Here is a 22837-nt window from a genome sequence, read left to right as displayed (position 1 = left end):
TAGGGGAGAAAGGGCAGAGGCCCAGCTTCTCGAGGTAACCGAGCAAGGAAACAGAGGCAGCTGGCACTTCAGACACACCACACTCTCCCCCAGGTCTCTCCTCGCCCCTCTCCCTGCTTTCCCACTTTCGGAACTGACTGACTCTGGGAGGTCTGGACACTGCGGGGGGATGGGAGGGGCGCTGAGGTGAGAGCTGGGGGAGAGGAAGGAGAATTACTTCCTGGTCACCGCAACAGGCCTCAAGTCCTGAGCCCAGGAGCTCCTGCTCCACTAGGCTCTTCTCTCTCCCCAAATCATTGGTACCAGAGAGCCAAGAACTCACCGGTTACATAAGATGATCAACTTATTCCCATCAGTTATTTGAAGGACATGAAAATCAACATTGTTACGGACTGGATATTTGTGTTCCTCCAAAACTCACATGTTCAAGTCCTAACCCCCAGCTTGACAGTATTTGAAGAGAGGACCTTTGGGAGGTAATCAGCATTGGCTCAAGTCAAGAGGGTAAGACCTGCCATGCTGGGATCAGTATTCTCATAAGAGGCATCACAGTGTCTGCTCTCTCTCCACCACGAGGGCACAATGAGAAGGGGGACGTCTAGAAGCCAGGCAGAAAGCCCTCACCAGAACCGACCAGGATGACACTCTGCTCTCAGACTCCCAGCCTCTAGAACTGTGAGAAAACGAACGTCTATGGTTTAGGCCACTCAGCCTGTGGCATTTTGATATGGCTGCGTTGACTAGGACATGTCACTATTAACACAAAGCTTAAAGGTATGCAGATTCTGCGTTTCCTAGGAACATTTTTTACTTGTGTTTGTTTTCTTCTTTACATGGGCATTGATGAGACTAATTAAACATATACCCCTCCCCCAAGAATCACTACTCATAATGTGTGTCACAGAAGAAACACACATCAACTTGTGTCCATTAAACAAAGAAACCTATCACAAAACTTACATGGGAATACATTCCCAGGAAGCTGGCACCAATGATGTCCGATTCAAGCAGGTTTAAGGAGGTAGGGGTGTTCTTCTGCTAACTACCCAGTACCCTTAAGGTCCTATGTGGTCTGCAATCCCCCCTTCCCCTTCTGGTCTCATCCACATCTTCCCTGTCACTCACCCTCTCTGGATACACAGACCTTCCATGTATTATGTACACGGACCTTCCAGCTATTTCTCAAATGGCGTCTCCTGCCTGAGGGTTTCTGCACTTGCTGTTCCCTCCACATCAAATGTTCTTAACCATCCACAGACATGACCTGCTTCCTCATCCCCTGAGGCCGCTGCCCACCACCACCTTCTCAGATAGACTTTCTCTGACCACCCCACATGAAAGACGCAGCCCCTCTGCACGTCCCCTCTGCTTACTTGCCTCTGTGCCAGCCGTCACCAGCTGCTGGGGCCCATACTTGCTTGTGTGTCTCCTCCCTCCCCTGATCACAAGCTCTCTGAAGGGCTTCTTGCTTTTTTTTGTTCACTGCTGTTTCCCCAGATCCTATTACAGTCCATGGCACTTAGTAGGTGCTCCATACATACTTGAATAAAAGAAAAACACACAGGCCAGGCGTGGTGACTCACGCCTGGAATCCCAGCAATTTGGGAGGCCGAAGCAGGCGGATTACCTGAGGTTAGGAGGTTGGGACCAGCCTGGCCAACATGGTGAAACCCCCGTCTCTATTAGAAAAAGTACAAAATTAGCCAGGCATGGTGGCAGGTGCCTGTAATCCCAGCTACTCAGGAGGCTGAGGCAGGAGAATCACTTGAACTCGGGAGGCAGAGGTTGCAGTGAGCAGAGATCACACCACTGCACTCCAGCCTGGGGACTCCAGCTCAAAAAAAAAAAAAAAAAGAAAGAAAAAGAAAAACACACAGAGGATACATGGATACATTTCCCCTCCTCTACTGTTGCAAGGGGAGGAGGCTTGACTCCTTGAAGGCAACCCCTGGAAACCCTTTGCCGCCTGCTTCCCGTGAAACCAGTCTACCCAGGACACCTGACTATGCCTGGCGCTAAAAAGCAAAGGCAGGTCAGTTGCAAGCCGGTGCCACTGCGACCCTCAGAGCAATGGAAAGTAAAACAAACGAGCATCTCACACTAATGGAGGACCTCTCGCTGCCCACCGCGGCGATCTGCACGTTGCCCAGATGTAGGATGGCTGCCAGGATTTTAAAAACGTCCATCTGAAAATCCTCCTTGAAACCTGAAAACAAACAATTTCCGAGGTTAGGAATGCTGCATCTCTTCTCTGACTAGATGGGCACCTGGACTCACTGGAGACATGCAGGTGGCATCAGTGCCAAGCTCTGGGACAGGAACGTGAAGTGGACAGCGGGGGTGCCCGGGGCACTATTCTTTCTAGTCGGCCTCTGTAGACTCATGACATGCAGGTAGCATACACATACCGTACGTGTCTACACGGCAGTTTCCTCTTTGACATGGCTGCTAGGAAATTCAACACAAAAATTATTATTCGAGTAACCACTTCACATCAGGTTCCTTGGACAGTCATCTCGCCTTTATCCTGTGGTTGGTTGATTTTGAATGATTTTCCAGTTTTCTTTTTGCTCACAAACTCTCGGAATCCCTGAATTATTTTTAAGGTGGGACTGCTGGAGGAATTCCATTTGCCCCTCCAGATCCTCTGCTCTCTGCCCCAGGGAACTTGGTATAAATCAAGGTAATGGTCTTTCATGCCCTCTGGCCTGTGGTTGGGTTTGATTCATGGGGAGGCCTGGCAGGAGAGCAGAGGAGCAGAGAACGTTCTGAATGCGTCCTCCCCAGGCCCTTTCCCTGGGAGGCTGTCTCTGACTGGCTGCACGGCCTGATTGACAGAAGGTCATTACTCCTCTGGGGCTGACTTTACCCAGCTCTCCTTCCAGGCTCCAGAAACACCTGGGTGCCCACATGGGAAAGAGCAGTGAACAGTTCTGCTGCCGCCCCCAGGTGCCCACTGCCCCTTGTCTTAACAGCTCCCCTAGACTCCACTCATGCCTTTGTAGTTGTAAATAATAAACAATCCCTCCCTCTTGTATCCTACTGTGAGCCTGCCCCATGTTTCCCATTGGGACTTTGACTGCTGTAGGTAGAATATAAATTATGACTACATATCGTATTCATTCACCGAGGGGATTGGCACATTTCCTGGAGCCAAAAAGAAACAAAGCCAGCTGCTAGAAAGGACTCTGTTCGAACCCTGTAAATCACAGTGGAGAGCTGCAACGCTGTGAGCCTGGCTTTGCCAGGTCGGGATCCCCTCAGTGTGTGATGACAATGTGGTGACTTGCGGAGCTGAGAGATACGCTCGGGCAGGTGGGCAGGTTCATTAGCATTGTGGCTGCCTGGTCCACTCGGGAACGGAAGCCAGTGACCCCTCACTTGGGGATACCTGGAATTTTCATTAGCAGGTAGGTTACGCTCTTCAACAATTTCAAAAACCTACAATCTTTTTTTTTGTGGAGACAGGGTCTCACTCCGTTGTCCAGGATGGAGTGCAGCTGCGTGATCATGGCTCACTGCAGCCTCAACCTCCTACACGCAAGTAATCCTCCCACCTCAGCCTCCTCAGTAGCTGTGATTACAAATGTGTGCCACCATGCCCAGATAATGTTTTGTAGAGACGGGGTTTCACCATGTTTCCCAGGCCGGTCTTTAATGCCTGGACTCAAGTGGTCCATCCTCCTCGGCCTCCCTAAGTGCTGGGATTATAGGCGTGAGCCACTGCACCCGGCCCAGAGTCTCCTCTACTACAAAAATTAAATAAAATCAGTCTCAAAAGATTTCATTTCAAGAACATAAGAAGGACTCCAGCTCCAGCTGAGTCCAGGCATTTGCTGCCTTTCCATTTGGAGGTAACGCCTCCATCTGAAGGACAGATGTGTCCAACAGAAATATACCCCAAGGCCTCCACCACAGCAATGACAGATAAGTAATCATGAGAAGCAACTAAAATGCCAAGTGTGGGAGCCTCCATTCTGGCACTCCTCCCTGCTTTCTGTGATCCATGACTAAATCCCTTAACTACTCCAGGCCTTCCAGAAACACAAAAGAAAGATGACAACTCCAAAGCAATAATATAAAAGAAAGAATTCAAGACCTGCGTTAAGTAATCATCCTCAGCGAGCCTGTCACACAAAAGCAGTGCCAGCCTGAATCAGATTTCCAGGAGGAGCTCACTGGTCAAGCTCCTAGAGCCTGAGGTCCAAGGTGTTCTTCCCATCAGAGAGAAAAGGTCATAGCAACACCCAAATGGCAGGGATCAGTGGATGAATCACACGAGAAAGACACAGCAGAAGAGCAAAGGAAAGGGACTTTTTAGTCAAAATACATCCCCTTGTGCTTCTCTAGGAGTAATCTCACTGCTAGCTGAGGGACCTCAGCAGCAGAAGTGGAGGGGAAAGTGGATGGAACACTGCCTCAGGCACTGTCCTCTGGACTTTCCCTGTATCAGCTCATCTCATTCTCACTATAGCCTCACGGAGGAATCCTAGCATTGTTCCCAACTCACAGAGGAGGAAACTAAGGCATTGGAAGGTTAGGGAACTCACCCGAGGTCACGCTGGGTAAGGCGTATCTAAGCAGTTTAACACCAACGCCCACCACAGTATGAGAAAAGACTGGCAGCATTCATTAAGCCATCTGGTTTCACCCCAGCATGTCTAAACAGAGAAGCCCTGAGGATCTCGTGCCAGGAGAAGGAAAAATCTGAGCAGGGGCACTTGCTGAGGTACCCTCTCTCGAAGGGAAGAGGTGCAGTGGCCCCAACTTCACACAGCACTGCCAGCAGCCATCACCATTAGTGCCAGGAGAGGACCCTGTGCTCCACCGCTCTACAAAACTCCGGAGGGCTTTGTCTAAAACGTCTAAGCCTGTGCCCAGGTTAAGTGTCCAGGGCCAACCCCGTACATGCATGGCCCTAAGAATGAGTGCCTCTCTTGCCTTGTCCCAGTTTTGGCTCTGGGACTGAGGTATATGATGTGGAAATCTGTAAACAACCTAAGTTGTGTGATACATGGGGGCAAATGGCTGCAAAGTGCTCATCTCCAACAATTAGATAAGGTTTTATAGAAGAGACGGTTTTACTCAAAGGACGATGAGGGTTTGGACAATTGGGAATGGAGGGAGAGAGAAGGCAGGGGGCAGCAGCTGCCGGGCGCCGGCTATGTGCCTGGCCTGGTGCTAGGGACTTTTACATACACTTCCTCACCAGCTGCCATGAAAGGCAAGGTGTGCTGCCACTCACAGATCAAGATATCACATCTCAGAGAGGGGAGCCTTAGACTCATGCCAACTAGGATTTGAATTCATGTTCATTGGATCCCAAAGCCCACTCTACTGGCCCTATATTATCTTGCTGTGAGGAGGACATGATGGAGGTGGGAGAGAGGACTCAGAAGGATAAGGGAGATGGGGGTTGGACAGGACAGGGCATGTGACCCAAGGTCCCCTTCAGCCTAGCCAGAGCTTGGCCACCTGTCCCCGCCTCAAACACCGAGCCCCCTCTCCATGGAGTACATTATACAAAGACTGAAATGACGACTATAATTATTTTCAGAAAATGTTAATCAGTGCCAAATGTGTTTATCTTATTATAAAAAGTTTAAATTGCCCTTCTCCTTGAGGCAGGTTTGAGGGAACAGAGTCTGACAGTGATTCTGCTTAGAAAATCATCTTGTTTTCCTTCTCCATTATCCAGCTGTGATCATCTTGCCTATTACTTTGATGTATTTAACCTGAAATTCTTAGCCTTTTATGTTAAGATACAGTCAACCAGGCCACAAGAATGAAAGCACTTAGAATGAATTGGTGGGAGATTTTAGCAAGACGCAGAAATAGCCAACAGCATCACCCTGATCAGAAGCTTTGACTGGCAGCTTCATGTGGATGTCTAGACTCATACAAAATGAGAGAGTGCATGCCTGTTTTTATAAATACCAGCTGCTAGACAGCCTTTCTGAACAGGAGCTCTGTGTGGGAAAAGTAAGGTGAGACGGATTGGGAACAATTGGCTGTCCTGTGAGAGTTGTGCCTGGTCCACCTGTGCCGGCATCTGAGCAATAGAAGATATGTGGTTTTTTTTGTATAAAATGAGATGCTTGGGCTGGGCATGGTGGCTCAGGCCTATAATCCCAGCACTTTGGGAGGCCAAGGCAGGCAGATCCATTCTGGCCAACATGGTGAAACCCCATCTCTACTAAAAACACAAAAATTAGCCAGGCATGGTGGCATGCGCCTATGGTCCCAGCTACTCTGGAGGCTGAGGTAGGAGAATCGCTTGAACCTGGGAGGTGGAGATTGCAGTGAGCCGATATCACGCTACTGCACTCCAGCCTGGGGACAGAGAGAGAGACTGTCACAAAAAAAAAAAAAAAAAAAAAAAAAGGGAAACAAAACAAGATGCTTGAAGACCGTGAAGTTCAAAAGCCAGTTCTACTCTGTATGGGCCGCCTAACCTTGGGTAAATCACTTCCCTCCTCTGTGCCTTAGTTTCCCTGTTGTAAAATGGGAGAAATGCCTGCACCAAGGTCCTAGGGTGGTTATAGGGCTTGAATGAGTTAATACAGGGTTGTGAAGTACTTAGGATGGTGCCCAGCACACTGAAAGCTCTACATGAGTGTCCACTATTTTACTGTCATCATCAGGAGACCTGTGAAGGCCAACACTGCACTTCTGAACCAAATCGGACCTTGGCTTCACCAGTCATCCTTGTATTCAGCCTAGAAGAGCTTACAGCATTCACTGGGCTTGCAGCCCATGCCTCTAACAGTGAGCCAGGAAGCCCCAGGGAAAACATGAGTTAATTTCTAGCTAGGTCTTTTAAGGCAAAAGCACAGTCTTGACCACTTAGTCTCCAAACCATCTTCTGAGGGTTTGTCCTAAAATTAGAATTGATTAGGAGCCTTCTGAACATACCTCTGCTGGGAATCCCCACCTTTTAATTTTTTTTTTTTTTTAAGAGAAAATGGTTACATCCTTAGATGGGATATCTTCCCTTACCCAGAAGCGTAAAGGTCTTTTGAGTTTCGACCATTTCAGCTTGATCATTCACACCTTCAATGACAGTATTGCCTCCCATTCTTGTATAATTAAATTCTTCAGCACTCCCTGAAATCAAAAAGTAAGATTTGTTATGTCTGTAATACAGAAATTTGGACATACACATATATCAAAAGCAGGGAATTTCATACTTAACAAGCTGTGTGAAGCACTTTACACAGGTGATTACATTTATTCCTCAGAATTCTGCATTACAGCCAGATGCAAAGGCTTGTGCCTGTAATCCCAGTACTTTGGGAGGCTGAGGCAAGGGGCTCGCTTGAACCCAGGAGTTCAAGACCAGCCTGGGCAACAGGGCAAAACCCCATCTCTACAAAAAATTAGCTGGGCATAGTGGTACAAGCCTGTGGTCCCAGCTATTCAGGAGGCTGATGCAGAAGGATCACTTGAGCCCAGGAGTTTGAGGCTTCACTGAGCCACGCTGGCGCCACTGCACCCCAGCCTGGGTGAGCCTGTCTCAAAAGAACAAAAACAAAACAAAAAAAACAATTTTACATTACAGACGCAGAAGCTGAGACTCAGAAAAGTAAAGTGACTTTTTCAAGTTCCCATAGCGGATGGCAAGCCAGAATTTAAATGCAGGCCTAACTCTAAAGCTCATGGTTTTTGTTCCTGCACCTAACATTTTTATACAGTTTTACTGAGGTTTACTAAATGTACAATAAACTACATATGCTTAACATGTACAGTTTGATGAATTTTTGACATGCATACACTCTTATAAAACCATTAGCACAATCAGGATTATGACCACACACACACACACACACACATACACACACACACACCCCTAATGTTTAAATAGTAGAGGATCCTTCTAAAAGCCCTTCTGCAGGTTTGCTATTCACATTCTGTTTGGTAGACAAGGCCAAAGATATCACCTTCATGTGAAATCTGCAGAAACTTAGATTCCAAGAATACAAGCTGCTTCTCCAAAATTAGAGAGCGTGAGTTCAACTCCAGCACACTCGAAGTTACCTCCGACAATTCTCACCTACCAGCATAACACAAACGGCCAAGGCAGGAAAGCTGTGGCAGTACGGGGCTCGGGGACTATTGTATTTAAGGACAAACAGCCCTACGTTTTAGCCATCTCTGAAGTATAATTAATTATGACTACAAATAATTAATGACCTTGAGCCATCAAGGGAGTTCAAATGATGATAGAGATGCTGTGTTTTAAAAAGTGGGTTAACATGTCATATGTGTTAGAAAAACAACTATCTATAAATGTTCAAATAAAAAGGCAAGTTTGGTGACACCCTATGTTCCAGCTGTCAGGAAGTCTTACTCAGGCGGTTCTAGCTGGAGGACCACAACCACCCAATGAACCTTTTTGTTTTTTGACATGGAGTCTCACTCTGTTGCCTAGGCTGGAGAGCAGTGGCATGATCTTGGCTCACTGCAACCTCTGTCTCCCAGGTTCAAGCAATTCTTCTGCCTCTGCCTCCCAAGTAGCTGGAATTACAGGCATGCACCACCACACCGGCTACTTTTTGTATTTTTAGTAAAGACCAGGTTTTGCCATGTTGGCCAGGCTGGTCTTGAACTCCTGACCTCAGGTGATGCACATACCTCAGCCTCCCAAAATGCTGGGATTACAGGTGTGAGCCACCATCCTGGGCCCAATGAGCTTTAAAAATAACTCTCAGGCTTAAGAGTGCCTCCCCTCCCTGAACTAATCCCCCAAGTCCTAATCCATCCCCTTAATTAGATGCACCAATTCTGTCCTTGAAACCAAAGGATCTTATATCTTTGGGCAAATACTTCAAAAAAAGACATATTACTATACAAAGAAAGTTAATCTAGAATTTAAGCCCCCACATAAGAGAAAGACCCTTCCACACACCATCCATTACATACCCAATTTAAGATGTTTAAATTCCGACTGCTGTGCAGATGCACAAAGCTGATAGAAAATGTGGTAATTTCGTTCATTTTCTGACTGTAAGACAAAGAAAAGTCCGCAAAATTGCACCAAATCCTTACAGGCAAAAACGCCAGGTTTTTAATTAGAGGGTCCTAGATGGCTAATCTGGATAAACAATTCTGCTGTCCAGGATGTAATCTGGCCGGTTCACAGGCAGGCCCTTCCTCTCAGCTGAGAACTGGGTGGCCTGAGATGGCCTTCCAAGTAACAAGCGACCCAGAGAAAGTGTTAGCAAATGAAAACGTCCTATGAAATGGGAATGACGTAACTCATCCTAGTTGAAATTTTTAGAAACTTCCTGCGATACAAGGCTAACTGTTGCTCCCCTCCTGAGCCAAAACAATGAGAATTTTCTCCATGTTACTGGCAGAAAAGCCTTTCTCTTAAAACCCCCCTCAATAGCTCTGATTCCATTCCCTTCCGGATAGAAAAGCCAGTCTGTCAGCTTTGTCTATTTCAGTTTTTGTGCTCTAGAAAGATATATTTGCTTTTTAAACTATCAGGATTTTGCAAATGCCGCAAATAAAAGAAGTTGTAACCTTTTCCTGCAGTCATACAACTCATCTGATATCACACCTATTCATCCATCAATTTGTAATAAACAGAAAAAGGAATCCGAACTGCAAAGGCAAGAAAACCCTATTTTTCAACTCAGCATAATGTAGCTTGCCTGAGTACATATAATGAGATGTAAACGTAAATAATGCTAAAAAAGTTGGGAGAAAGGAAATTTAATACTTTTATCCTTACTTGAAAGACAACTCTGGATTTCTCCAGGAGGTAAGTTCTCATGTTGGCTCCTATAATCTGATTTCGCTCATCAAAACTGATTTCTGTGTATTTCCCAAACCGACTGCTATTGTCATTGCGTGTGGTCTTGGCATTTCCGACAGCCTAAAAAACACAAGACTCTCTTGAAATAAACACATTAAAAGATTTTTGCCTCAAAATTAGTGGAGGGGTTTTTAGTAAAATGCAATCCTGTACCCTAGGGGGAGGTCTGACTGGCAGAGGGAGGTCTGGGGAAAGAAAGCAACCCCAGGCTGGCAGGGAACATGACGAATCCCAAGCCTGCTGCTCAGGGCTCTCCTAGGTCCCACTGGCAGACACTGGGGAAGATCAGAAAGAACACAGGTTTTGGTGTTTCAGGTCCCCGGGTTCCATCTTTGCTATCTGTATTTTAAGACTGGAATGTCTTAAAAGTTAATTCATTGGCCGGGGGCCAATGGTGTCTCATGCCTATAATCCCAGCACTTCAGGAGGCAGAGGCGAGAAATTCACTTGAGGCCAGGAGTTTGAGACCAGACAAGGCAACGTGGTGAGACTCCCATCTCTACAAAACATAAAAAATAAAATTATCCAGGCATGGTGGCGTGTGCCTGTAGTCCTAGCTACTCAGAAAGCTGAGGTGGGAGGACTGCTGGTGCCCAGGAGGTAGAGACTGCAGTGAGCTGACTGCACCACCACACTCCAGCCTAGGTAACTGAGCGAGACCCTGTCTCAGAAACAAACAAACCGAAAAGTTAATTCATCTTTCCAGCTCTTAATTTCTCTGTCATATGAGAATAATAAGCATCTCACTGTTATAGACAGAATGTTTGTGTCCTCCCAAAATCATCATGCTGAAATCCTAACCCTATGTACTGGTATCGTAAGATGGGCCTTTGGGAAGTAATGACGTCATGAGGGTAGTGCCCTCAGGAGTGGGATGTCAATGCCTGCAGAATAGGGATCCTGGAGACCTCTCCTGCTCTCTTTCTTCCACGTAACGGTACCGTGAGAAGACAGCAGTCTGCAACCCAGAAGAGCGGCCTTGCCAGAACCCAACCCCTGCTAGCACCCTGATCTTGGACTTCCAGCCTCCAGAACTGCGAGAAATAAATTTCTGTTGTTTATAAGCCACCCAGTCGATGAAACTAAAGTATATTATACTAAAGTGTATTTATTATAATAGCAGTCCAGACTGACCAGAACACTTAGAGAGTTGAGAGGATTAAATGAGAGAATATGAGGTGCCTCATAGGTATTTGACCTCATTCAGGCCCCAAATACCTACGATGCTCAATTAAAAGTTCACATCCGGCCGGGCATGGTGACTCATGCCTGTAATCCAAGCACTTTGGAGGCCAAGGCGGGAGGATCACCTGAGGTCGGGAGTTCAAGACCAGCTTGACCAACATGGTGAAACCCCTTCTTTATAAATAAATAAATAAAATAAAACTCACATCTTTCATCCAACCTTTGTTCCAATCCCTACTCCTTACTGCTTTCCTACTCAACCTGTCCACTCAACCAAAAACCTGCATCTTCCCATCCCTTCCATTCTCTGGTCAGGATTTTTGCTTTTTACTTCTGTTCTTGAATTTCGTCCCTCCTCTGCCCTCCTCACCCTCTCCTGAGCACCGACATTCTAGAAGGACCCTGCCCAGGTCATCATGCTGCCTGTCAATATGTATTTACTGGGCACCTACTATGTGCCATGTGCTCGGTAAACACCGGTGAACTAAATAGATGTGGTCCTGCCTTCATGGAGTATACAGTCTAGTGAGGGAGACAAACCCTAAATATTTACACAAGATCATCCACTGGGCATTTAACTTGGCACTGTCTCTTGATAACATTTCTTTATTGTGAGACCGGGTCCCACTCTGTCATCCAGGCTGGAGTGCAGTGGTGCAGTCTCAGCTCACTGCAACCTCCATCTCCTGCCTCAAGTGATCCTCCTACCTCAGCCTCTTAAGTAGCTGGAACCACAGACATGTGCCACCATGCCTGGCTAATTTTTTGTATTTTTGGTAGAGATGGGGTTTCATCATGTTGCCCAGGCTGGTCTGGAACCTCTGAGCTCCGCCTGCCTCACCTTCCCAAAGTGTGGGATTATAGATGTGAGCCACCACACCCAGCCTCGATAACTTTTCTATTGGTATCTTGAATTGTAATTTATGTTTCTAAATAAACCTATGCCTCTGGACTATGAGTTTTGCAGTGTTTCTTAGCTCCCCCACCCCTTATGTTTCTATTTAATTTTAAAATATTCTTACGTTAGGTTAGAAGAATCTTATACTTGGAGACTAGGTCTTATTCTTTTCCATCACTTCCCACATTAGCTACGCAGTGGCTTCAACAGAGTAGGTGGACTGATAAATATTCATTGAGGATTTTGATTTGAGAAAACAGGGAGAAGAGGTCTAGGAGTCTAATGTTATTAATTTGCTCTGCTTCCAAATAAATTCAAATCAATCCTCTTCCCATTTTGCAGAGCAGCTGGAGCTGGCTTGCAGGACCCTCCTCTGTGCCTTTTGGGTGCCCCCTTCTTCCTTGAGGGCTGTCTCCTTAGCCCTGGGCACTGCCACACTTGGCCTTGCCCACCCTCTGTCCCAGTCAGCAGTGTGCTGATGAATTGGCTCTGGGGGAGGCCAGGAGGAAGAGTCTTGACATCTGGCCTTTGCCAAGCCAGAAGGTATAAATACTCCTCCCATGACTGATTCCAAACTACCAAAGGTTTATCAATCAGCTTGCAAAATTCCTGAACATTGCAACAATCAGCTCATGAAAGCTGACGCCAGCTGGCTGGAGCACACCAGTGACTTGAGTGTACCAGTGATGTTTGTGGCTGAAGACATTTCCCCTGGGATGTAAATGTAAATAGAGGACTCTGTCTGGTGGTAGATTTTCAGCCCAGCAGATACAGCAGGAGAGAGCATTGGAAGTAGCGATTCTGCCATCTCCTTCAAATCCCACCAGCAAACAGGCTTCCTGGGTCTTTCCTGCCCTCACTTCTTTGGTCTTTAAGGGGTGGGAACTTGAATTAGCCTAGACAGCACACAAACCAACCAACCCTATTTCCATCATCAACACACGGCTGCCTTCTGCCGTGGTACGCACCTCGGTGATGGGGTTGGACGCTAGGACTTTGTCCTCCACTTGAGTGTTGCTGCCTGATTTGCTGACGGTGGCAAAGTACCTCATGGCATAGCGAGCTGACACTGTCTTCCCAGCACCTGACTCCCCACTTACAATGATGGACTGGTTTCTGTTGTTTCTAAAGCAAATAAAAGAGTTTTAAAATATTAGTTTCCTCCCATCAAGAAGGCAATAGGTGCTAATTAAGACAAACACGGACAAGACAAAGGAAGGAAACTGTTTTGTCACTCTGCTATTTTTAAATCTCAATTTATTTCCTTCTAGATATTTTTTTCTATGTGATGGTGCAGAACACAGAATTTTAAAAGTTCACATCTTTCATCCAACCTTTATTCCAATCCCTACTGCTTACTGCTTCCCTACCCAACCTCTGAAGCCAACCAAAAACCTGCTCCTTCCCATGCCTCCCACTCTCTGGTCAGGATTTTTGCTTTTGTTCTTGAATTTCATCTCTCCTCTGCCCTCCCCACCCTCTCCTCAGCACCCTCTTTCTAGATGGACCCTGCACAGGTCATCATGCTGCCTGTCAATATGTATTTACTGAGCACCATGTTGAGGGGCCCCAAGACCAATCCCAGGTTCAACGATCCACTAAGAGGACTCACAGGACTCAGCAGATAGTCATGCTTACAGCTGAGACTGACTGCAGCAAGAGGATACAGAGCAAAGGCAGCAAAGGAAAAAGGCACACAGGACGAGGCCCAGTGGAACCCAGGTGTAAACTTCCAGGGGTCCTCTCCCAGTCGGGTCACAAGGACACATTCAATTCCCCCAGCAAGGAATTTGATGGCACATGTGAAATGCTGGCTGCCAGGGAAGCTCATTAGAGATGCAGTGCCCACCTCCTGCCTAGCACATGCCCACATTCCAGGCTCCCAGAAGGAGAGCAGGTATTCAGCATAAAGAACACCATTTACACAAACAGCTTACATTTAGGTCAAATGGGCCACTTTATCAACCAAGAAATGCCAGGGATCATCATGAAATCAGAGGCCAGCCTCGGGCCGCCTTGCAAGCAGGCCTCTAAAGATAGCAGCCTCAGGCCTTATGTCAACTCCTTCCTGCACATCCCACTTAAATATAAAAACATTTTCAAGGACATTATTTTGAGAGCAATTATTCAAAAGAGGCTTGGGAACATATGTGCTCTGTAAGCCAACATGCTCTGTTATATAATTTAGAGATTCTTAAAAATGCATTAAACTTTTCATGTCATAAGACCGTGATGGTATAAACTTCTAATGCTCCTCTGCGGATGCAGCACCGTTCACATGCCAGGTGCTGGGTGAATACAGATTCTCATTTAAGCTTCACCAAAATCCTATGACACAGATGTCTCTTTTATAGGGGAGGAAAATGGTGATTCAGGGTGGAGGGACTTGACCACAGAGCCACAGCCTCCCATGTGAATGCTGGAGGAGACTTTGGGTATAGAGCCCCGGTCCAGTATTTTCATTTCAAAGAGAGAAGATGAAGACTTGGAGAAGGGGAATGACATGCTCAGTGTCCCTCAGGGCATAGAACAGGCTTTAGTAATCCCAGCCCTGTTCTACAGCCCCTAGGGACACTACCTGTCTAGCATCAAACAAGGCCAACACAAGCCTGCTTTAGGCTCCGTTCTATTATTGCAGTTACACGGATGGACCTCCAAGGAGAAACTGGCTCTTCAGGGCTGAAGTGAGCACTGCCCTACAGTGCAAAATAGCTCAACCCGCTGACAGCCAGACCCTAATCTCCACCATACCTGGGAGACCTGCAGGTCTCCAGGGAGCCAGGGAAAATCTCAGAACCGTGAGGATTTTAGGGTTAGAAGGAATCTTAGTGCTGCAGAAGCTGCTAATTCTCTATCCAGCAAGCATTTGCATCTCCTCTTCCTTCTTAGAAACTACACCCCAGTGGTTAGCCAGCGCTCCGCTGTGCATATGAAAGATTGCACATCCCAGGCTCCCTGTGTGAGTTAGGTCCTGGCGGATGAGCTGTCAGCAAAAGGGCTTTGTGGGGCTTCTGGAAAGTCTCCCTAACCTGGAGGGTCAAACCCTTCCCCTCATAAGCCTTGTTACCTAGAATATGGAAGACAGAGCTGAGCACTAGCTTCTCCCTGAGGATGACTGCCCCACCTCAGGGACAGGGAGGTCCATGGTACCGGGTCTCTGATGGCTCCGAAGAGACTCAGTCTAGCCCCAGACTGCCCATCAGATGTCTGTGCAGGAAAGCAGCATGTGTTCTACCTCATGTAAGCTACCACCTGCCCCCTCATTATAAGCAGCAGAACCAGGAATGGGTGCCCCTGAGAGTCCAGCTCACAGAAGAAGACATAAAAAGTGGAAAGAGTTCAGATGCTGTGGCCAGGGTTATTCAGCAAAGATTTAGGTGAAGAACAAGCAGGTCCAGGTCCTGTGCCTTAGCTTTCCCATTTGTGAAATGAGGGCGGTGAAGTCAGTCGACTTCACAGGACTGCTGTAAAACTCAAGGGAGACCACTGTATGTGAAAGGTCTTTTGCAAACTGTAAAGGCAGGTACAAAGATAGGGTCGTGTTTTTATTCTCCATACTTGACAGTGGAAGACATTAAAGACAAAAGTGACAGTTATGGGAAAATAAACTAGAGTTTAAAAATCTGAGCACAAATCCCAGATCTGCCTTTTTACCTGCTGCCTAACTTGGGTGGGTTATTCCCCGAAGCTGTTTACAGCCCAGACATCTGCACTGTGGGCTATTCTGAGGCCATCCCAGATGACAGCTGGGAATGCGTGCACGGTACCTCATTCACAGGAGGCTTTTCATACTAGTGAAAACGAGGACTCCAGGGGGCCCTACAGGCCCTAGTAGTGAAATTAGGATACAATTCCAAGTCTCCTGCTACTAAAACCTGTGCTTGTGCATCATCAGATTCTGCTTCCTTAAATAGGTGAAAAAAATAAAAAGCTTAAATATCTCATAGCAGAGAATAAATCAATACTCTCCAACCAAACACACTGCAAGAAAAGCAACTGCTTTTCCCAGACTGGTAGGGCTGACTTGACTACCTTGAAGGAACAAAACCCAGGAAACTTAGTCTGGACAGGTCAGGTACATGTAACAGCTGTCTGCTCTTCATTCCAGGTAGTCGGCTCAGCAAAGCGCCACCTCTGGCCTGCCTCTTAATGAGCCCAACCTGGTTACCTCCCCGCCACTGTGACAGTCTGGTAAATGCAGGGAGCATTGGCAGAGCAAGGGGAAGTCCAGCCTGGCAGGAAGCTACCTGGCCATCTGCTTATATGCCTCTTCTGCCACAGCAAATATGTGTGGGTCCATATCGCCCATGTTCTGCCCGCTGTAGGCGTGGATGATGGCATCTCCATATATCGGCAGCTGCTTGTAAGGATTCATGGCCACCAAAATGATTCCTGGGGAAAGATGTTAGATGCAGTTAAAAGATTCTTACTGCCACCTGCCTCCCCAGGTTTGAGAAACCCCAGCTCTGTCACTCATTAAATCTTTCGTGTGACTTTGGGCAGGTCACTTTATGCACTGAATTAATTCCCTGCCAGTCACCTATACCCCCAAGCTGGTCTGATGGTTGGATGACAGGACAGGTGGAAATGCCCCCAAACAGAGAGGCTTTTGCAATTCACAATGTAAATATCATTGCCCAAAATAAGTAATGAATGTATCAACTCCGATGAGAAACTCAGACACTAGTTTTGTTACATCTCCTCTTTCCCCAGTCTTAGTTCTTGTTGAAGATTCTCCCCACCTAGACACTGTTTACAACAAACTGGGTGCTCAGCACAAACACAGAACAACCAGAAGGCTCTAGACAGCACGCTCACATTCCAGCACCGTTCCTCACCTCCTAGAAATGCCCTCCTTACCACTGTAGGTGTAAATGAGTTTGGATTCTGCAAAGCGGATTCTGAGGTTGTGGAGCACTGCAGGCTCGTGGAGATAGCTGAGGGCCGTGAGGTCATTCTCGCCCACGAGGATGTCAGGATTCCGAAGTGGAGGCAGAGATTCTGGATTGACGGAATAATCCAGCTCCTGTGGACAAAGGGAAAATTAAAGCTCTGGAAACAAAAGCTGTTTGGTGTTTCTGCTGAAGCATTGTCCTTCGTCCTATCCACCCTTCCACTGGAGTCATCACTGACCCTGAAAAACGAATGCATGTATAGCAAGAAGAAAATCTTCACAGCTGACTCCTGGAATAATGAAAAGTAGGGGCAGGGGACAAGGGCACTGGCTGTGTGCACCGGGGCAAGTCACTCGCCCTCTTTGGGCCTCACTTCTTTCATCCGTGAAGAGGAGCTAGACCAGACCAGGGGTCCTCAGAGCTACAGAGGCCTCAGTAAAAGGTGCTGGGGAAGCTACATGGGCAGAGATCCAGGTGCTCCCTCCTGAATCTCCCACAGGGGCTCTAGCTGTGTGTGGTTTAAATGTTGAGGCCATGCAAGTTTTCATTTAAAGACAAGATGCTGCAGCTAAAACGACACAATGAACTAAGGTCCCTTAAGCTCTAAGGTTGTTGAGTCTCTGCTCAAAGTTGACACACTTGGTGGTGACAAACACCTAAAGGAGTCCATGTAGGTGGTGGTCTTTCTGTGAAAGCCCCAGTGCAGGTATTTCCTGTCTGCAGCCACCCACATGCCCACAGGCTCATAGCTCCCCCAGCAGGCCTGTCTATTCCTATCATTCTCAGCGCTGGGCCAAGTAATTTTCCCAGTCTTGCTCCTCTTCTGCTAGATTTAACCTAGTATTCCTAAAGCAGCGGCTGGAGCAGAATGAAGGTGAACTGAGCATGCCCTGTGGCATCTGTGCCACAGACGGCTGGGCCTTCCCAATGTCAGAGTATTCTAATTCCTACACTCCCATTTCACCGCTGGGGGAAGTGAAGGCCCACTAAAGTGACTTGAGCTGGCTACCCAGCAAGCTTGTTTCTCTTCCACCCTCCCAGGCCACCTTCCTGCTATTCAGTCAGCATCTCTGGACTCCTTCTGATCTGTGGTCCTGGACCAGCTCCACAAGGTGGCCCAGCTGCCCCTTAGCAAGTGCCACTGTGACGACCCATGCCAGGCACTCAGCATGGATTGTTCCACTTAATCCTCAAAACTGCCCTCCCGGGAGGATGGGACTACCCCAACCAAGAAAATGAATGAAACATTCATTTGAAAGATTGAGTTTGTTGTTCAGAAAGATTGAGTTTGTTGTCCAAGGTCACACAGTTCATCTGGGCCTCACTCTGAAGCCCGTGCTCTCTCACTAGCACAGTGCCTCCTTGTTGACGCTGGCAGGGGTCTTGCTTGTTGGTCTGCTCTGCGTAAAGCGAGCAGTTCAGGGCAATCCACACCTAGACACGGGTCCTCAGACCAGCTCCCGCTCCCCTGTTACCAATGCAATTGTATTGTGACCTAACCCCGACCAGAATATTCTCAACCTAAACACTTTTATTTTGAGAATAAAATCAGGAAAAATGCTTCTCATACATATTTACTTTCCCTGTCTCTGTTTTTCAGTTGTATATCTACAACCCCCACTTCTGGTTTGGCCTCTGTGTATGTTATGTGTGAAAACAACAGAGAAACAGAAAGACAGGACCGGCGGCAGTCTTTGGGGGAGGGGAGAGAACGTGATGAACATTATGCTGACAGGTGGAGGCAGAGGTGACGCTGTCCTACAGCACACGGGCTTTGTCTCTCATGGTACCGACAAAGGGTTGAGTTCAAGAGCCGTCTGGCTGCCCGCTGTCCTACTCGCCTCTGCAGCTGGGTCAAGGCCAGGAACGTAGCCACCTGAGGCCCTGCAGGTATTACGAAAGCTGCAAATGGCCACTGCAGCTGCTGCCTTGAGATTTTCCTCCCCAGACAAAGCTATCTGATCCCTAGTTGGAGCCTCGACTGTACACAGGAGATACTCAATAAAAGCTGTGAGGAGCTCCTGCTGGGAACGGAAGCCCCAGGGAGCAGCAACCTCTTCCCAGGGCTCCTGCCTTCACACATGCACACAGGATTGTCTCATCACACTTCTGCAGCCCTGGGACAGTGCACAGTCATTACCTCCTTAGTACCTATGAGAATGCTGGGGGCCTGCTGTTAAAGACCTAACAGGCGGCCATGCCAGGATCTAAAGCCAGATCATCTGATTCTGGAGGATGTGTCTTTAACCTGTATGTTCTTCTCCCTTCCCAAGATCTCAGGAAATGTCTCCCAAATCCAGGACCATCTGATTAGAAATAGTGTATCCTGTCTCTGCAGAACCCATGTACATACCTTGTCAGTTAATCCTCACATGACGTTCCCCAGACCCACCTCTGGGATCTAGAAGGTGCACAAATCTCCTGCCCAGTTCCGTATCCAGATACTTGATTCTAAACTCATCCAATCACCCTAGCTACAAATATAGCGGGATGTCACTACAGCAATGGCAGGCAAGATCGACTCATGAGGGGCACTCAAAGCAAATGCAAAGTCTTCAGGAGCTGCGTCATCAGAAGGCACATGCAGCCTTGCAGGGAAGCTCCTCACTGGCTCATCCCACCACGGGAGCAATTGCTAAAGTTCATCCTCACCTCCCCCTCAGCACACCAGCACCAACAGAGGCGCCTCACAATGTCACACAAAGCTGGGCATCCCTGCCTGCTTGTCCCTGCCACACTCCCTCCCTTACACGTTTCTGTACGTCATCTCCTCCCACTCCTCCCTCTCCCTGCCTTATTTTCTCTCTCCCTCTTCTCATTTTCCTCCCCTTCCCATCTTGATGTTTTTTCTCCGCCAGTGTATGTATGCCTTGGGCTCAAAAAAGTGTTTCATCTTTGCCCAGTCTCTGGGCTGAAACTCATAAAGCCAAAATGGTGAATCACTTTTCAGCATTCTCCCAGCAATGCTGGGTGCCTGGAAATGCAATGCCGGGCACAGACCTGGCTCCTGCAACTGGGCCATCATTACAGAGAGAGGCCGGTGGACACAGCGCAGCATGGGGTGGGAGGGAAGGAGTACAGACACTCGGAGACTCCTGGCACCAGCGTGTATTTGAAGATGGTGCTGGTGCCCACATGTACACCATCCCCGGGCTCCTCCCACATCCCACATGGGGGTCCATGGGCCTCTGTCCTCACACACCCCAGCTACTGCTTTATACATCGTCAGAGCTACAAACAGCAGGGACCCTCACCGTTCCATCCTCCAGCAGGAGTCGCAGGATGTTGTCACCAACTCTGTAGTCCTTGGCTATTTCAGCAGACTTCCAAACTTCTTCAGGATCAGGAATCCAAACCCTGTTGTACTGACCAACAGAAAAAGAAAAGCTGAACCTTCAGGACTTTAAAAGCATAGGTCACTGTATGGTTAGACGCAGGAAGGTTTCTTTCTGTCCACTAGGTCCACTCCTTCACTAGGAATACGTCTACCTAACTTTGCTTATGAGGTGATCTTTCATGCACCTGCAACACACCAGGCCTGGCTGCCTCGTTTTACAGGCAATGGAACTCCCAAAGCCTCCTAGATAAACTTTGAATTCTGAAAGCCTGGATGTGGGAAAGAAATTCGCGAATCCCTTAGTGGAAACATCTCAGGGCCGTGTACAGGGTTAGAGGAGAGGAATTTCTTTCACCACGGATTGACTGGGGAGCTCTGGGCCACATATTTAACTTCTAGCGCCTCATTTTTCTCATTCATAAAATCAGCACAACACCTATTTCACAAGTTCAGTGGGAGGTTAAATTAGACTTCGTACTTCAAAGAACTTTGTAAAATGCTATGAAAGTACTGTTACAGCAATGTCATCATAATCTTACCACACTGGTGGGCTGTCAAGGATTCCCACAATGGGAAATGTGAAAGTCCAGACAATTCCCAGCAGGCAACTGGCACGCCGGGCTCAGCGCCGATGTACAAGTCATTAGGTGGAGCCATGTTGCTGAAGGCTGAACTGTGCACCCCCCAAATGCATATGCTGATGCCCTACTCTCAACTGACTATATTTGGAGACAGGGTCTTCAGAAGGTAATTAAGGTTAAATGAGGTCCTAAGGGTGAGCCCACTGACCCAACAGGATTTTAAAATTAGTGTCCTTATAAGAGACACCTGAGAGTTTGATGTATTTTTCTACCATATGCATCTATTACTTTTGTAATCAGAACAATGAACACTAATCTTTAAAGGCAAATACCAAAATATATGCCCCCTCAAAAGAATGATATATAAATTCTGTGATATGGGGCATAGTAGCTTTATTGATAATGGCCAAAAATTAGAAACAGACTACATGCCCATTTATGAGAATGAATTAAAAAAAACACCACAGTTATACCCATACAATGAAATACAACTTACCCACAAAAAGGAATGAACTACTGATGTAAGCAAGAGTATGGGTGAGTCACCAAAGTGTGCTGAGTTAAAAAAGCCTTACCCAAAAGAGCACTTCCTATGTGAGTCTCTTCAAATCAGTTCTGGAACAGCTAAAAGTAATGCATGCTGGGGAAAAATTCACAGCAGTAGCTGCCTCTGAGGGTGGGTGGCTGGGGCCAGGGAGTGACTGAAGGTGTACGAGGGGATCTTCTGGGAGTGATGGTAACATTCTGTATCTTGATGGGGCTTGGGTTACATAGGGGTTAAGCACTTTTCAAACCTCTGACAATGTAGACTTAAGATTTGTGTATTTTATCATCTGTAAATTTTACACAGAAATTAAACAAATATGGAACTCTAGTTAATATGCATGCTAAAATATTTAGAAGGTGTATTGATATGTGATTTACTCTAAGATGCTTCAAAAAAATAGAATGATTGAAGGTCAGATAGAAGGACAGAAAGATGCATAGTCATGTGATACAATGAATATGGTAAAATGTCCATGCCAGAATCCAGGTGGTAAAACAGGTGCTCACTATAAAATTCTTTTTCATTTCTTTCTTTCTTACTTTTTTTTTTTTTTAAGAGACAGGATCTAGTTTTGTGGCCCAGGCTGGAATGCAGTGATGTGATCATAGCTCACTGCAGCCTTGAACTCCTGGATTCAAGTGATCCTCCTGTCTTAGCCTCCCAAAGTGCTAAGATTACAGGCATGAGCCATCATGCCTGGCCTGTAAAGTTCTTTGAACAGTGCTGAAGATCTTCATATAAAAATGCTGGAGGAAATAAAGAATAAGAATAAAACAGGCCAGGCACCGTGACTCACACCTGCAATCACAGCACTTTGGGAGGCCAAGGTGGGTGGATCACCTGAGGTCAGGAGTTGGAGACCAGCCTGGGTAATGTGGTTAAACCCCATCTCTACTAAAAATACAAAAATTACGTGGGCATGGTGGTGCGCATCTGTGATCCCAACTACTCAGGAGGCTGAGGAAGGAGAATCGCTTGAATCCAGGAGGTGGAGGTGGCAGTGAGCCGAGATCGCACCACTGCACTCCAGCCTGGGCGACAAGAATGAAACTGTCTCAAAGGCAAAAAAAAACCCAAAGTTCAGGGTACAAGTACTAGACTGGGACATGTTGGATGAGGGACCTACCTATTAGTTAATATAAATTGCCTTGCTTAATCAATAAAACAACAAAGTCACTGGATGGATATCAATCATGACTACTCCTAAATCATTTGAGTAGCTTTAACCTTTTTTTTTAAATTAAAATACTGAGTTTTATTTCACATGTATATTTTTGTCTCCCCACCATTTCCACATCTGACCACCTCTACTACTATGTCCCATCATAACAGTCCACACATACTTAAAACCAGGCAAAGGGTGGAGTTCCATCTTAAAAACTACAGGCATTTTGGACAACACATTCATGGCAATGGAACCTGGATAACATTTATCAAACATGGTAGGGAAAGTTCTCACTCTGCATTATACAAGGGACAGCCAGATATCAACTGTTACAGAAACGAAACAAGACGGAAAATTTTTAACAAATTGTTTAAACTATTTTCTTTTTTTTTTTTTTTTTTTTTTT

At 46.8% G+C, this 22837-nt stretch overlaps 1 protein-coding gene across 6 annotated transcripts in view; it reads right to left on the bottom strand.

Moving 5' to 3' along the window:
* Positions 1-22837, bottom strand: part of MYO5C (myosin VC) — a 104516-nt gene that overhangs the window by 73005 nt on the left and 8674 nt on the right. For 5 of the 6 annotated variants that reach the window (XM_032297428.1, XM_032297427.1, XM_032297430.1 and 2 more), the window contains exons 2-9: positions 20056-20166; positions 16767-16932; positions 16154-16298; positions 12875-13031; positions 9740-9883; positions 8923-9004; positions 7000-7107; positions 2100-2206 (exon numbers count right to left, since the gene is read on the bottom strand). In XM_032297428.1, coding sequence (XP_032153319.1) covers positions 2100-2206; positions 7000-7107; positions 8923-9004; positions 9740-9883; positions 12875-13031; positions 16154-16298; positions 16767-16932; positions 20056-20166 — 1020 coding nt within the window. Of the gene's footprint in view, positions 1-2099; positions 2207-6999; positions 7108-8922; positions 9005-9739; positions 9884-12874; positions 13032-16153; positions 16299-16744; positions 16933-20055; positions 20167-22837 lie in introns of those variants that run through there. The other variant, XM_032297432.1, reaches the window with a different exon arrangement.

The sequence above is a fragment of the Sapajus apella genome, unplaced genomic scaffold, assembly GCF_009761245.1.
Source record: "Sapajus apella isolate SASKATOON/1434 unplaced genomic scaffold, GSC_monkey_1.0 scaffold37, whole genome shotgun sequence".
Classification (NCBI taxonomy): domain Eukaryota; kingdom Metazoa; phylum Chordata; class Mammalia; order Primates; family Cebidae; genus Sapajus; species Sapajus apella.
This window is presented reverse-complemented; position numbering and strand designations above follow the sequence as displayed.